At 40.9% G+C, this 14,745-nt stretch overlaps 1 protein-coding gene across 1 annotated transcript in view; it reads right to left on the bottom strand.

Annotated features, from left to right (window-relative positions):
- Nucleotides 1-1,585: 1,585 nt before the first annotated feature.
- The window catches only part of LOC116401193 (multiple epidermal growth factor-like domains protein 10), a 57,332-nt gene continuing 44,172 nt past the window's right edge, over nucleotides 1,586-14,745 (bottom strand). The window contains exons 8-14 of the mRNA XM_031879484.1: nucleotides 13,960-14,096; nucleotides 9,347-9,559; nucleotides 7,079-7,253; nucleotides 5,758-5,878; nucleotides 5,106-5,269; nucleotides 4,120-4,222; nucleotides 1,586-3,758 (exon numbers count right to left, since the gene is read on the bottom strand). Coding sequence (XP_031735344.1) covers nucleotides 3,427-3,758; nucleotides 4,120-4,222; nucleotides 5,106-5,269; nucleotides 5,758-5,878; nucleotides 7,079-7,253; nucleotides 9,347-9,559; nucleotides 13,960-14,096 — 1,245 coding nt within the window. The 3' untranslated portion in view covers nucleotides 1,586-3,426. The remainder of the gene's footprint in view (nucleotides 3,759-4,119; nucleotides 4,223-5,105; nucleotides 5,270-5,757; nucleotides 5,879-7,078; nucleotides 7,254-9,346; nucleotides 9,560-13,959; nucleotides 14,097-14,745) is intronic.

Genomic DNA, 14,745 nt, shown 5'->3' with positions numbered 1-14,745 from the left:
TGATTACATTTTTCCAACAATGTTCTCTCCAAATACGCGAGGATGTTGAAGACTGTTGTGTCCTCCAAATATTCAACCATTCAGCCTCTGTAATATTCACACCAAGTTCTTGTTCACATTTCAGTTTAACATAAAAAGTTGTATTTTCTAATTTTTCCATCAGATGTTGATATATAGTCAATATGATTCTATATTTCTTTGAGTTGTAAACTCCTATTATGGTTCTGATTATTCCATTTTTATCCAAGTTAATTTTGTGCTTTATTTCTCTGTCGAAAAAGTCCCTTAATTGCAGATATCTGAAGTGGTCCTGGTTATTTAGTGAGTATTTGTCTTTCAGCTCCTGGAAACTCACAACACTCCCATCTTTAATGACTGTGCATATTGCTGTTATTCCATGTGAAATCCATTGTTTGAACCTCAGATCGAGAGTACCCGGGATAAAATGCCTATCACAGGCTATCCATCGTAGAAGCCTGAGCTCTTGTTCTAATCTGTATTTTCTTATCAGTTTAAACCACATCTCTAATGTAAATCGGGTGACAACATCCATCTGGTCAAGAAAATCCTTTGCTATATTTCTGTCTCCGATAAGGCTTTGAATTTCCCTTCCTTCTATATATCGTTCTAGGTTTTTCCATTTAGCTTCATAATCATTGGTACACCAATAAATTACTGGTCTAATTTGAGCTGCATGAAAATATGCCCTAAGATTTGGTAATGACATGGCATCTATTCTTATCACTGACGGACATCAAACATGGTTCAAACATTTACAGTGTATAATCATAGACTGTGTATAAGAAATGGACGTAGTCAATGTGATGTCACCAAATGTTTTGTGACTACCGTTTTGCCATCTTGGTTTTTTTTGCAACCAGAAGTGATACGAGAGAGTGGAGCTTTGTACAACCGAGTGGTGAACAACACATTTTTAGGCAACCAAAACGTTAACTTTTTAACTAATTAACTTTCATGAACTGAAAACACGCCCTAAAGCATACCCTGCTTTATCGTCTATTTGACTCTAAATAGGACAATCATTATAATACTTGAGACCATATGAATGATTGATACCATAAACTCATGTTTACAATGTTTACTGAGGTAATAAATCAAATGAGAAGTAGAGTAATTTTCTCATAGACTTCTATACAATCTGACTTCTATTGGCAACCAGAGGAGTCGCCCCCTGCTGGCCATTCGAAAGAAAACAGGTTTAAGCACTTCCGCATTGACTTCACTTTTCCGAACCGGTGTGTATAATGCCCCGCTGTGAAATAAAATTAGCATATGGGTCATTACATTACAGTCATTTAGCAGACTTACAATTCAGATTCTATCACAATTCTACACTGTAGGCACAGCTACGGGAGCAATTTTGGGGTTAAGTGTCTTGCTCAAGGACACATCGACATGCGACTAGTGGAGCCTGAGCCGGGGATCGAACCGCCGATCCTCTGATTGAAGGACGGCCCTGCTATCCACTCCGCGCTTTTGTAACACGGTAGCTTTGTAATAATGTGCTGCAGGGTGGACTCACCCTCGTTGCACAGCGCCCCTTTGAATCCTGGCAGACAGTCACACTGTCCTGAGACATGGTGACACGGTCCGTTGCTGTGGGCACACTGTGGACAAGTCTGACTGCAGCGATGACCAAAGTAACCTGGAGAGCAGACTGTGGGCAAACCAGGGGAAACACGAAGATGAGTTCATTTAATCTGCATACAGTTTTGACCGAATCGTTATCTCTGAAAGAAGGATCATGCGATCGGTCAGGTGTGTGCATCCCTGACTGAGTGTGCACCTCTGTGTTTGTCCTCGGCTAGTCTCGCATTCTGCTGCAGCAAACTGCATAATATTATCAGTGCCCAGCTATGGCTGCATGCTCAAGGACCTCTCATGACTCACCAAAAGGACTTTTAATGCCTGTTGACTGCCTGATGACTCCTCCCTCACTACTCTCAACCAGCCCCCAGCCGGAAGGGGCCACTAGTGATAAAACAGCTGAGTGCACCCCCAATCTCCCACAACCACACACTCTGCTGTACCTTCCAGCAACAAGGTTGACAAGGTTGTATGAAGTGTAATATACAACTTTGGGCCAATTGCTTGCATACATCGCTGCTTGTTTTTGAGTTTGAATGAAGTATGTATTATGACACCTTACAGCCTTACTTAGTGTCTAGACCCACAATTAGCCAATTGGTGGTTGTATTAATTCAATCACACAATACAGCATTGTTGTTGCAGACACACCTGGCGGGGATCTAATGAGTGCAGCTTTCTAGTTTTCTAAAGTAACATCTAATTATGAAAATGTTGGCAATGAAGATTTCTGCATAACATAGAATAATGAATCAGAATTACATTTCATATCAACATTTCTACATACATGTATATCAATGTTAGTGTTTTAACAGCTTGTGGCGCTTTTGCCGTCTAAAAACTGCATTCACACTTTACTTGAACCTTGGTAAATCCATAGAACTAGACAATTAGCAGCACTTATCATATCCCACCTCCTTCCTTAAATGTGTAGAAGCAGAGGATCAGTTAACTGATGACACAAGACCTGCTATTCATATGACAGGTACACTGTCATGACCAGTGCCAGTTGATTGTTTTCAAGCATGTACGTAGATGAGACGTCCTAAAAGTTCTATGGAATAAATCATAGCAATACTCATATAAACAAACCAAAGCTCCATCTCCATCACTAATGATGACTGTGTGATACAACTGAAAGCTTCAGAAAAAAGCTAGAAAGTGGGACTTGAAAGGAGTTTTAAGTTGTGAAAATGTTTTGCATGTGAGGGTTGTGTTACTTCTTCTTTTTCAAAAAAGCATGAACTTTAAAAGAGTTTGACCAAAGTCACCAAAGTAAAGGGCAACATTTAATTGCTGAATATGACGCGTGTCAAAACCCCCACACCCATCCAGACTACCGTGCAATAGCTATCCCATGCCTGGACTGGTGCAGAAACGCACGCATGTTTTTTTATATAGTAATACTAATGGGAGACCATTCAAGAGTCGCAAACTTGTCAGTTATCTGGTGAAGATTTGAAGATCCTGTTCTTTACCAAGTTTTGGAGATTTTGCAAAATTAATTGTGGATTTATTGCTTTAAGTCTTGGAGAGGAGAGACTGAGTCCAAGACTGGAACACGGAGACATCACTACAATGAAATCAAATTGGTCAGAAACACGAGCATTCAGAGGACAAGATTATCTAAAGCACTTTATTTGGAAGTGAGAGTGAAATATCACTAACAATCCCTCATTGAACTACAACAAGTACAGTGCTTTACGTCAAAGTTGAAACAGGAAGTGGGTCTTTAAACTGTGATGGGTGTTTGGGTAGTCCTTTTACGCTTCAACTTCTCTTCCAAACTCTTTTGACCAAACTGTCTGATCATCCTACTCATATTTCTGATTTATTTTTAGCCCAGATCTGGGCTTTTAACTTGTAGAGTACAATGTTATTATTTCTACTCGGATTGATGGACAAAACTATGAAAAAAAGACAGAATATGAAATTAACTCCATTATCCTTTATGTCAAGCATCAGCTGTGTGATGATCTTGCAGTTCAAGTGGTAGGACTTACTCCTTTGACAGTTGGTGCCTCTGTATCCTGGAGCACACTCACAGGTCCCTTCATCTGGAGAGCAGGAGGCTCCGTTCTTGCAGTTACAGGGTAGGGAGCAGTTTGGGCCCCAGCGGCCCTGTGCGCACACACTGTCACAGTGGATACCTACTCGCACACAAATGCAAATACCTTTCAGTGTATTGTGTACAGAATGCATGCAAAAGTGTAAACTGAGTACTGACCCCAACCCTAACCTTAACCTAAAATAAACACAGTCTGAACCCTCAAAAAGGCCTTTGAAGAAATGAGGATGTAATCGCTTTCCGAAAATGTCCGCACTTTGTTGGTTGAAAAATTGTACGGTCCTCACTATGTAGTAAGTACAAGAATACACAAACACATACACACACTTTATCACCAAATATCAGCACCATAGAGTGCAGGAAGTAGGTAATATTTTTGGTGTACTGTAAACTTAAAATATTTAAACAGACTATGAGAACATTGATCCTGTATTAGGCCTTACCAGTCCATCCGGCCAGACAACGGCAGTGACCAGTAGAGTGGTGACATCCATCAGCATGACTGCAGTCACAACGTTCCTTACAGTCCAGACCATAGGTGCCATCCTGAGGTGGAAGAACAATAACCATCACAGGTCCATTCACGTTTAGACTTTAGAGAGAAACTCAATGCTTTTAAATCCTATTTTACTTCCACAGCATCCTGTGTTCTTACTGTACAGGGCAGTTAATATTCTTAAAAGTGTACAGTATGAGATCAAATATACCAGTACCAGTGTCTATAGCCTCAGAATAACCACAAGGTGACTCTCACCCTGAAAAAAGTGTGATGCACTAAAATGTTTGATGCTTGTATGGGACTGTATTTAGGATTTGTACAGGCTGCAAGAGTGGATAGAGAGAGTCATATAGCTTAAACAATGGCACACTAGAGAAAAGTAAGAACAAGAGAATGTTTGGGAAAAGTGCAGTCCCCTCTACATGCCAAATGCCCTGTTTCACAGCTGTTGGCAGCTGCACTAATTAATTTAGTTGATTCTTTTCCGCACCCGCATTCCATGAAGACTCGCCCTACTCTGCCTCTGATTGGCTAGTACCCGGTGCCCTCTTTGCAGAATTTGTGAGGTTTATTGCTAATGAGCAAGATTGGTGGAGGGTTGGCAGAGTAAATGATTTCAACTCAGCCCCTCTTGTATAGTGCTCTCCTTTATAATTACAATGTCCTTGATTATGGGAGAAGAAAGTAAAACTTTATTTTTTATGTAGAGTAATAATTAAACTTGATGTTAATCTTAATGTTGATAAGGCTTTTGAAAATATCAATACTATCAATAGCTGTAATTTGTAGTGTTGAAACAGACAAAAAGGATACCAGTAGAAAAGTGAATTTCAGTGGACTAGAGCTGAGATTTCCTCTTTCCCCTGCTGACACTTATTAATATTGATCACATTCAAAATATACAGTATGGTAGCATCCATGTCCTCTCACCTGGCAGTGGAGTTCACACCTCTCTCCTCTCCAGCCTGGAGCACAGGTACAATGACCGTCCAGGGCGTTGCACGCTCCTCCGTTCCCACACATACAGGTGAGGTTACAGCCCAGACCCCAGGTACCACTGGGGCAGTTGATGGAGCATTCAACTCCATGCCACCCTGATTAAACAATCTCAGTGAGATTTAAACACACCCTTAACTTCGGTAACAGTAACAGTAGCAAGCATCATAACCATTCAGTGTAACATGAGGATTAGAATACACAGAAAACATTTTCCCTGAAAGAACGCCGAAAGCTAAAGTCATCAAGCTCTGATTTAAACAAGTAGACTGCAACCAAAAGGTTGGTTTGAAAAGAGTCATTGTGTTTCATCATGAAGTCATTCCACTAAGCCTTTTACGAGCGAGTTATTCAGGAAAACAGAGAGAATCCACAGAGTGGTGTGGTACCCTAAAGGCTGTAATAGTAGATCATTCTCATTTGTTGTGAATCAATAACAGACTTTTAAGAATAACAATTTTAGTTTAAAAAAAATCACGCAGCATGAAATATCTTTTCATATTATTGACATAATTACATACAAATACATTGCACAATTACATTTCAATATGTTTTTTATATGCTCCTCTCTTCCTCCTCAGCTCACCTGGTTTACAGGAGCAGGATCCGTCCACAGGTGAACACTGAGCTCTGTTCTTACAGTTGCAGCTGGAGGAGCAGTATACTCCATGTGTCCCTGCTGGGCAGGGGACTGTACAGTTGGGACCCTGAAAGGGTCGACACAGAAGATGAATAGTTAGAACTGTCAGTTATATCACACATCCTCTAAACGCACAGCTCCGTAGCACTGAAGAAACATGATCAGTTAATCTGCTGTATTTGACTAAGTTACACCAACAAGTGCCTCAAAGCGGTGCGTTCCACATTTCTTTTTCTTGTCTAGTTGTCACATAATTGGACACCTTTTGTGACAACCAGTTCTCCAGCGGACATCAGATGTGTTTAGCAGATGTGTGACACATCTGCAGAGCTTCTATATGTGCAGCAGAGCAGGACAGTGAGGTACTGTGTGCTTGCTCATATCAATTAACCGTTGAACCTCATTGTGTTGGTAGAAATTAAAAGCAATATCAAGAGCATGCATCAAGCAGCCAGGATGAGACATCTGTTTTTATCACAATTCATGTTGAAGACTTCTGATATGAGAAATATGCTGGTTTTCCCCGGCAGTAATGTCTCCATGACAAGCACTACTGTGATGGCTATAAAAGTGCTTTAAGCAGATACAGTAAAACAATGAGGACTTGTCTGCTAGGCCTGAGTTCAGAACAACACACTTGGAAATGGTTGTGGTTGTGTGTGGTGTGTACATCTGAACATGAGGTTCGATGAGATTGTTTCAATCAAATGAAATGACCTAATAGTTAAAATAATAGTGAAATAGTTTTGAGAAATAGGCGTATTTGCTCTCCTTCCATCTATCTGTGTGTCAACTTAGCATTAAGACTGGAAGCTCTGCCCAAAGTTAACACACCAACAGCTCTAAAGCTCACTGACTGATACATTGTATCTGGTTTATCTTTGTAGTTCCATAACTACAAAGAAAAAATAACTACTTTTCTAACAACAGCTTTTGCTGATCTTGCGATAGTTCTTCCTGCTGCCACTCAACGTCACTAAAGAGCTGCATTCTCACTGATAGCACCTTTGAGGTGTACTGGGTGAGCACATGGAGCCATGCACTGCATAACTGACATGTTCAGTGTTAGTGAAGATTTTCAGTTCCTAAAGTAGGCTATTAGTGTCTTCTGGTCTTGGGTTGCTGGCAAAGACTTGCCTCAAGGGCTTTGAGACAGGCGATATGCTCACAACCACACGCCTCATCATACATGTACTGTATAAGCCTCATGAATTAACATGATAGGTGACCTAAAGCACATTGTGACATGACAGAAATGGGGTTTTACCGTGAAGCCGGGAGCGCAGATGCACTCTCCGGCCACACTGTGGCAGTCGGCACCGTTCTGGCACTGGCACACCTGCTGGCAGGACTCTCCATAAAATCCCGAGGTGCACGTCTCGTTGCAGTACAGGCCTGACCAGCCAGGCTGACACGTACACTCCCCTGACATCGGGTGGCAGCTGGTGAAAAGAGAGGAACATATAGTTACATTGTACTTCATTCTTGTTTAGTTATTGCTCATACTGTAGGCCTATCATTGCCTGTCAGATTCCTAATTTCCAGTACCTGAATCTTTATCAGGGTCTAAAGGGTTGATTGTGCTTGAAACAAATGTGTTTGTACTTGTCGGCACACAAAACAACACGTGCTGTCTTATGCCATCCTGAATCAACAGATCTCTGCGACAGGTAAACTAAATATCCTGCATTCCAACAGCATTGTAAACAATACAGACTCATACAAACAGATTTCACCCCGCTTGTAACAGCTAAATTAAACTGTAGTATCTTGGCAGCCACTTTAAATCAGTGAGAAATAAATGAAATTTAAGTTCAGCATAGTGTCTCTACCACCTGATAATCAGCTCATGAGATGCTCACAGCTCACAATGTCTGACCTGGTGCCTCATATGCCGCCTACACTCCATTTTACTGGATTTTCCAGCCCTTGCTGCCGCCAGCACGACCAAATGGAACTGTGCCTGAAGACACATGTGGGGTTTCACTTAGTTTTTCAAAATAAAAGGTAATGAAGTAGATCACTGGGTGAAGTGCTTGTCAGATGCTGTTGGACTGACAAGCACTCTGTTTGAAACATACTGAGGCCTGAAGGATGGTGATGTTGTTGTTCAGATCATAGGCACCGAACATGCCTATCAGGCTCAGGTCCAGGGGGCCCAAAGTGAGGCCCCCTGGCCTTCGCCTACAAAATGTCATTAAACGAGACAATGACCAACAAGTTAAAGAGTCAAAGTGACGACAAAGAAACATGAAACAACTGCAAAGAGACACTCAATGACTACAAAGAGAGTTAAAATCACAACAAAGAGATGCAAAGCAGCATGACGGTGAGTATCTACTTGACACCATAGATACTCACCGTCATGCACCATAGATAAGTAGTGGACGTAGTCATCGTGACGTCACCCATTGGTTTGTTGACTGATGTTTTGAAGCCTTAAATTCGGCAATTTTGCCGTCGCCATCTTGGATTACGGAATTCGCCATGTTGTTTTTTTGGCAACCAATGAATGGAAGTTACCATATTTGGAGTGACAAAGAGACGGCGTATAGGTCTCTGGTAGTGTCAGCAACCTGTCAATCACAGTAAACCCCGCCCTAAAGCATACTCTGCTTTATGGTCTGTTTGACCCTAAATGGACCATAATTTACTAAATGAACATCATGCTGTATTGAAGAAGACTTGAAACTAGAGATTGAGACCATAAACTCATGTTTACAATGTTTACTGAGGTAATAAATCAAAAGAGAAGTAGAGTCATTTTCTCATAGACTTCTATACAAACAGAGGAGTTGCCCCCTGCTGGTAACTAGAGAGAATGCACATTTTAAAACACTTCTGCATCGGCTTCATTGACAGAACCGGAGGTTGCCGCCTGCTTGACACACATGATATAGCTACACATGACATAAACAAAAAGGAAGACACCAAACCTGAGCTCACCACTTTATAAGTCGAAATGTCCGGAATCTAAACCGAACCACAATATTTTGTCGAGACTCGTGAAGGTCGTTCTGGGAAGCAGAACTCTAAGAGAGGCTCTATTGTTCCGTAAAAAACTGGAGCAAAAAAACTGTGCAGGTGTAACTGACTCTGATTCTGAAGGACTCTGAAAGTCTCCATGCCAGCAGGGTGGATATTATCTGCAGTAACACAGGTGGAGCCGGCCTGTGCTTGTCAGTGATTGTGTTTGACTGACAGCTGGCCCACCTGACACAGCACTCCCATTGAGGAGCAGCAGGACAGCTGTTCTCTGCAGACACATGCAGCCCCCAGCTGTGCCAGCCCAACCGATCACTGACTACTGGCCCACAACGGTCAGCTATCTCCAGGGTCAACCATCAGAGTGACAAACATATACAGACAACACATGAATACTTCTTCCTGACAACATACAGATTGGAACACTGAGCGTCATTTTTTGGAATATTACAAGCAAACTCTGTTTTTCAAGATGTTCAAATTAGAGAACAATAAATTGATCCCACCTATTATATGCAGGTTAAAGTTTGAAGACTATATACTTGCATACCTGCGTGTGTTCTGGGTGTAGCACGGACACTTCCTGTCACACCGGAGGCCGTAGCGTCCTTCAGGACACAGTCGGGCGTCGCATGTCTCCCCTGTGTATCCTGGCTCACACAGACACATCCCGTTGGTGTGGTAGCACTTGCTGTTGTTCTCACAACGACACGTCTTTGCACAGCCAGCACCATAAGTACCAACCGGACACTCGTCCTGGCACCTGTTCACAGCGAGAGACACAGCGGTGGAGGTGATCAACAACTTCTTCACCCAAGCGAATGAAACACCTCTCTATGTTGTTACTCTTATTGCAACCGTTTCCTTTTTAATTATGTAATGGAACATGTTTTGTTCATATGAGATGAATATGCTTTTGGTGTATTGCCCCGCATATTAAGTTGACACATTTCTTTTCTTGACAATGATTTTTTAAGGTGGGAAAAAAAGGGATGTTAAGCATGACTCTCTCGGTTTAGCAATATGTGCACACAAATGAATTACAACAAACAAAGGAACCCTGCACACGGTTAAATAAACTGTGCAAACAGTGCTAAAGCCAGACTCCCACATCGTGCATCGGGCATTCTGATTGAAATGAAAGAATTCTGTCAAAGCACTTTGAATTGCCTTGTTGTTGAAATGTGCTATACAAATAAACTTGAATTGCCTCAAATGTTTTGTTTTAAGCAATGTAATACAATATGTCATAGTCATACATGACTCATAACTTGTGCCAGAAAAATAGTAAACAACATACTAAATACTACATGTGCTGTGTTTAATAGACTGCAAACAACTGAGTCACAGCCCACGCACAGTCCCTAGTTCCAGCCCAAGTTATACATCTCTGCATTTGTCTTTTTTGTATTCAGACATATCCTCATCCGCTTCACATGCACACACACACGCACACGCAAACACCAATACCTTTTCATGATGATGATTTCAGATATGTGTATTGCTCTTGTCACTGGAGTATATATTATTTATTTATGTATTATTTTTAAGAGATTCCATTACAAAAAAGAAGATCACCTTTTTTTGCCATTATGGTATAGAGTCATTCCAAAAATACACAATGAAACTAAAATAATTCCAGTTGTTCAAGTTATGACTTATGATTGAGTTTCTGTGAGAAAACACTTGAATTTTGAAAGATGATGGTCATTGGATGCATTTAGTTTATAACTGCTGACTGTGTAAATTCAGCAATGAGAATTGATTGGAACTAACTGTAAAATAAAACGTGTAAATACAAACGCCTCTTCACAAATAAAAAAAACATTTATTTGCACTGAGATTGGCTGGACACTGCATGCATGTCAGAGTATGCTATTTTCCTGACACTTCAATGAAAAATTGTATCATTTTCATTGTGAAGGCAGCAACAGCATGTGGTAAAGATTAGACAAAGACATGAGTGGGTCAAAGTGTCAGAGTCAAGCATGCTCATCCACCCCCTGAACTCCGTACTAGGAACCAAACATTAGGAATTAACCTCTGGGGTCCGTGAATATCCAACTAATGACAATGCAGATATCGATATATAGACGGCATCAACTATCATCAAGAACATCAATATTCATTCTAGATATATAAGATATAGAACTTTGCTGCAGGTACCAACTAAATAAAATACATCACCCTCCTCTGTCCGACAGTGAGTGAAGTAAAACACCACACACTGCTGACTGCAGTAGAAGGCTGTGTGGTGGTCCCACAGCTCTCTCTTAATCACAGTCATTGCTGGAACAGAGAGCTTCAGCTAATGTGGCTGCAGCTAAGCAAAACAAACAGTGTGGAAATGAATGCAGCGGATCCTCATTATCTCATCCATGGCTACACAGTGCAAACAAATCAGTCCAACCACCAAATCAAGCTGGGTTTGAAAAATGAAATGCCCTGCTCTGGTCCCGTCATTTAGAGCAGGCAAGAAGAAGAAAAAGACATCAACTCAATTGTGTTTTAAAGTAGTTCAAGATTTTTTCTGAACCTTCACTTTGCAATTAACTTTGTATTCTGTATTTGTATTTTCTTTTATCTTAACGCCCCATTTTATCATCACATTCTTGCAAAGCACTGCCAAAATGCAGTGGTGTCCCCCCAAGTTCCATTGGGTTCGGGTGTGGCACGGTTAACCCACTCCTCAGCAGCGCCATACTGTGACGTTCAGCTTCCCTGAAACCCTCATTTACTTATGGAGGGGCTATTCCTGTCTCGTCCCTGGTCTGCTTAAGTATATGGTGTGTGCTCTCTGATATTGCTAATTATATGGGCCTGAAGCCCTGCGTGGTGCTCTGCTGAGATCTGTCAGTGTAAACACCGACTGGGCTTCCTGGTTTGGTTTTTCTCTCAGCTCTCTGGAGGATGTGGAAGAGTTAAGCAGACACACATGATCTGATTTGGATTTTTGTGTGTGTTTGCTTGACTCTTCAGCATGTCATAATGAGGTCAACACAAGTTTTACCGTCTTCTGTAAGGGCAATAAACTGATAGGTTTTGCACTTAGCATCTTAAACTTTAAAGTAACTAGTAACTAAAGCTGTAAGATAAATGCAATGAAGTAAGAGGTACAATAATTGCCTCTGAAATGTAAAGGAGTATTAGTAGGACTATCGAGTAAGACAATGTGAATACTTAAGTAAATTAGAAGTAGCTCCAACTTGAACCTAAGTAACCTACAGTACTTGAGTAAACATACTTAGTTACTTTCCACCACTGAACAAAAGTCTGAGTAACTGGTCCTGGGTTTGATCCCCTCTAAGCCAACTTTCCTCTTACAAGTGCAATGACTGTATTTTTGCATATAATATGCAGTTTTTTAAAAGTTATTTATCTATGCACATACTTTTGTACTTTATTTTGCTGATTGGGTGGGCAAAATAAAATCTTCAATTATCTTGTTTTAATGGAGCATTGTTGCTGAGACTACTTTGAGTGGTGGATAAATCCATGCGTATAGTGCTTAAGTATTTCTAACAGCAGGATGGTGTATGTGTGACTGAGTCAAAATAAACTACAGTTTGTGTATTCATGCTAATGAAGGAACATGTGGGGCTCATTGATGTGTTGCTAGTAGTCTTTGGACAACAATGGAACTATGTGGCACAGAGGAAGAAGACATACTGACAGCTGTCTACCTCAAGTGTTGGAAAGTGTGTTGCATTATTATGACAATCAGTGCCCATGAGCTATAATGTCACCAAGCTCCGCGGTAGCATAGCTGCATATTTAACATCGTTTTTACGGTGGTGATTTGTTTTTTTCTGTTCTGATGTTTGGGTTAGGGTTAGGGTTTAAAAACACACTATAAAATTGTGTTAATCTAAATGTCAGCTCATTTCTTCACTGTGGTGAAACATCATTAAAAACACCCACTAGAAAGATTAAAGGGACAAATCTTGAGACACCCTTAGCCCATCCTTACAGGGCACCCTTTACTTTGAAGGAGCATTCAGACAATGAATGGCTGCTGCTGTGGCTCTCTGTATTTTGAATTGGCATATAAGTGATGGTGGAAAACTATGTTGAATTACAGGGACACATTATTCCTGTGTGTGATTGCTCACTTGCTTTCCAAAAGCAGAAGTGGCATTCATTGTTTTATTCTCCAAGAGCATTCAAATGCTGTGCTGTGAGATACATTAGAATTATGATAGTTTCTGTTTTTGATTTCGTTCATCTTTGTCCCAGTGAACTTTTAACAGCCCACACCATCTGCCTCTGGATGTAGATTTATGGTGCTGTTTATTCACATTGTGTCGCTCTGCACCATTCAGACAGAAGTACGATTTCTCAAAGAAGCTTTCTCATTTTGTTGATCCACCGTTGTCATTCTTCACTGTAAAGCATTCACACAGCATGGAGACGCCCACACGGTACATATGTGTGCACAACACCTAGGACCTTTCACTGGTTGTTGTGTCGGTGCCATTAAAATAAGCTGCTAAATATTGCTCAGCCGCTTGTGTATGGAGAGAAATTTTGTCTCAATGTTGGTGACAATGCATGTTTCATAATATACAAACAATGATTTTGATGATTTGTGAGTCATATATGGTCTTCACAAATACACAAGGAATGAATAAGTGCCAAAAACTGCAGTTCTTCTAAATGGCCACATGAAGCCGGCTCCAAAAACAAGTCAATCTCCATAGCCCCCCCTTTGAATCTTTGACATGACAAAGACAGCGCAGTCAGCACAGTCAGCGCAGCGAAGTAAAAGTTGAAGGCAAAATATGAAAATGCTTCATTAAATAACATCTAATCAAATGGGGAAAATGCCTTTGCGACTTTGAAATATGCAAGAATGCGCTGAAAAGCCTGGTGTCCGTGTTTTCCACCAGCACCTATGTATGCGTCATTAGTGTGTCAGCAACCGTGAAAATAGTCCACACACAAATTAACCCAATCCCCACATTTCACAATCTGTAAATATTCGCAAAAAAATCTTCACAAATATTTTGAGACATTTATATGCGTATGAAGCTTTTCAAAAGCATCTATGAACTTGAGGTGGGACACATGTGTGTAAAATACTGACATTTATTGGGTGACTTGAAATTAAGCTATATCACTACAAACTGCTGCATACTGTAACATTGTAAAGGTTGCTCTTACCGTTCTCCTGTGTACCCAGGACTGCAGAGACACTGTCCAGTGGACAACACACAGAAGCCGTTGTTATGACACTGACATTCTTGGGAACAGTTTTGTCCAAATCTCCCCTTTGGACATGGCTGGCCACACACTGTACCCTGCACACAGCAAAGACAACAGGAAAATACACAACTGTTGATCATGTGAGCCTTAACACCTTCAAATCTTCAAATACATGTCTCTATGTTTTCTAGGACTGCTGATTTGTGTGATTGTGGATTGCGATGGATATGTTGAAAATAGATGAATTCATTTTTCCTATTCATTAATACAGCTCCTGTATTCTGTATTATAGTCTATAACTTCAAAAGCAAACTGTTTAGAGCTCCTTTCACATTATGACCTCAAGATATTGAATCAGGAGACTGATACGCATGTATGTTGGCTTTCTTAATAAAGCCGTTGTAGAATCTCTGTGAGCCATTTAAAGGGGCAGTGTGTAGGATTTGGTGGTATCTTGCAGGGTGGTTACAGATTGCAACAAACCCCTTCGTTCACTCCGCCCTTTTCAAGACTGCGGTAAGGTGAGCTGCCGAGTGCAAAACCGGTAACGCCATTCGCCTCATTCAGAGGACATCCATACCATAATATTATACTTTAGGAGCAATGGAAGTCAGACGGCAGCTGGTGGAACCACAATTATGCACTCTGCGGCTCATATCACCAATTCACAAACGTGTCGAAGAACTACGGTGTTCAGGTAACATTAAAATGCGTAAGGCTCTCTCTAGAGCCAGTGTTTGGTTT

Source organism: Anarrhichthys ocellatus, unplaced genomic scaffold (genome assembly GCF_004355925.1).
Source record: "Anarrhichthys ocellatus isolate YVR2014 unplaced genomic scaffold, GSC_Weel_1.0 scaffold274, whole genome shotgun sequence".
In the NCBI taxonomy this organism is placed as follows: domain Eukaryota; kingdom Metazoa; phylum Chordata; class Actinopteri; order Perciformes; family Anarhichadidae; genus Anarrhichthys; species Anarrhichthys ocellatus.
This window is presented reverse-complemented; position numbering and strand designations above follow the sequence as displayed.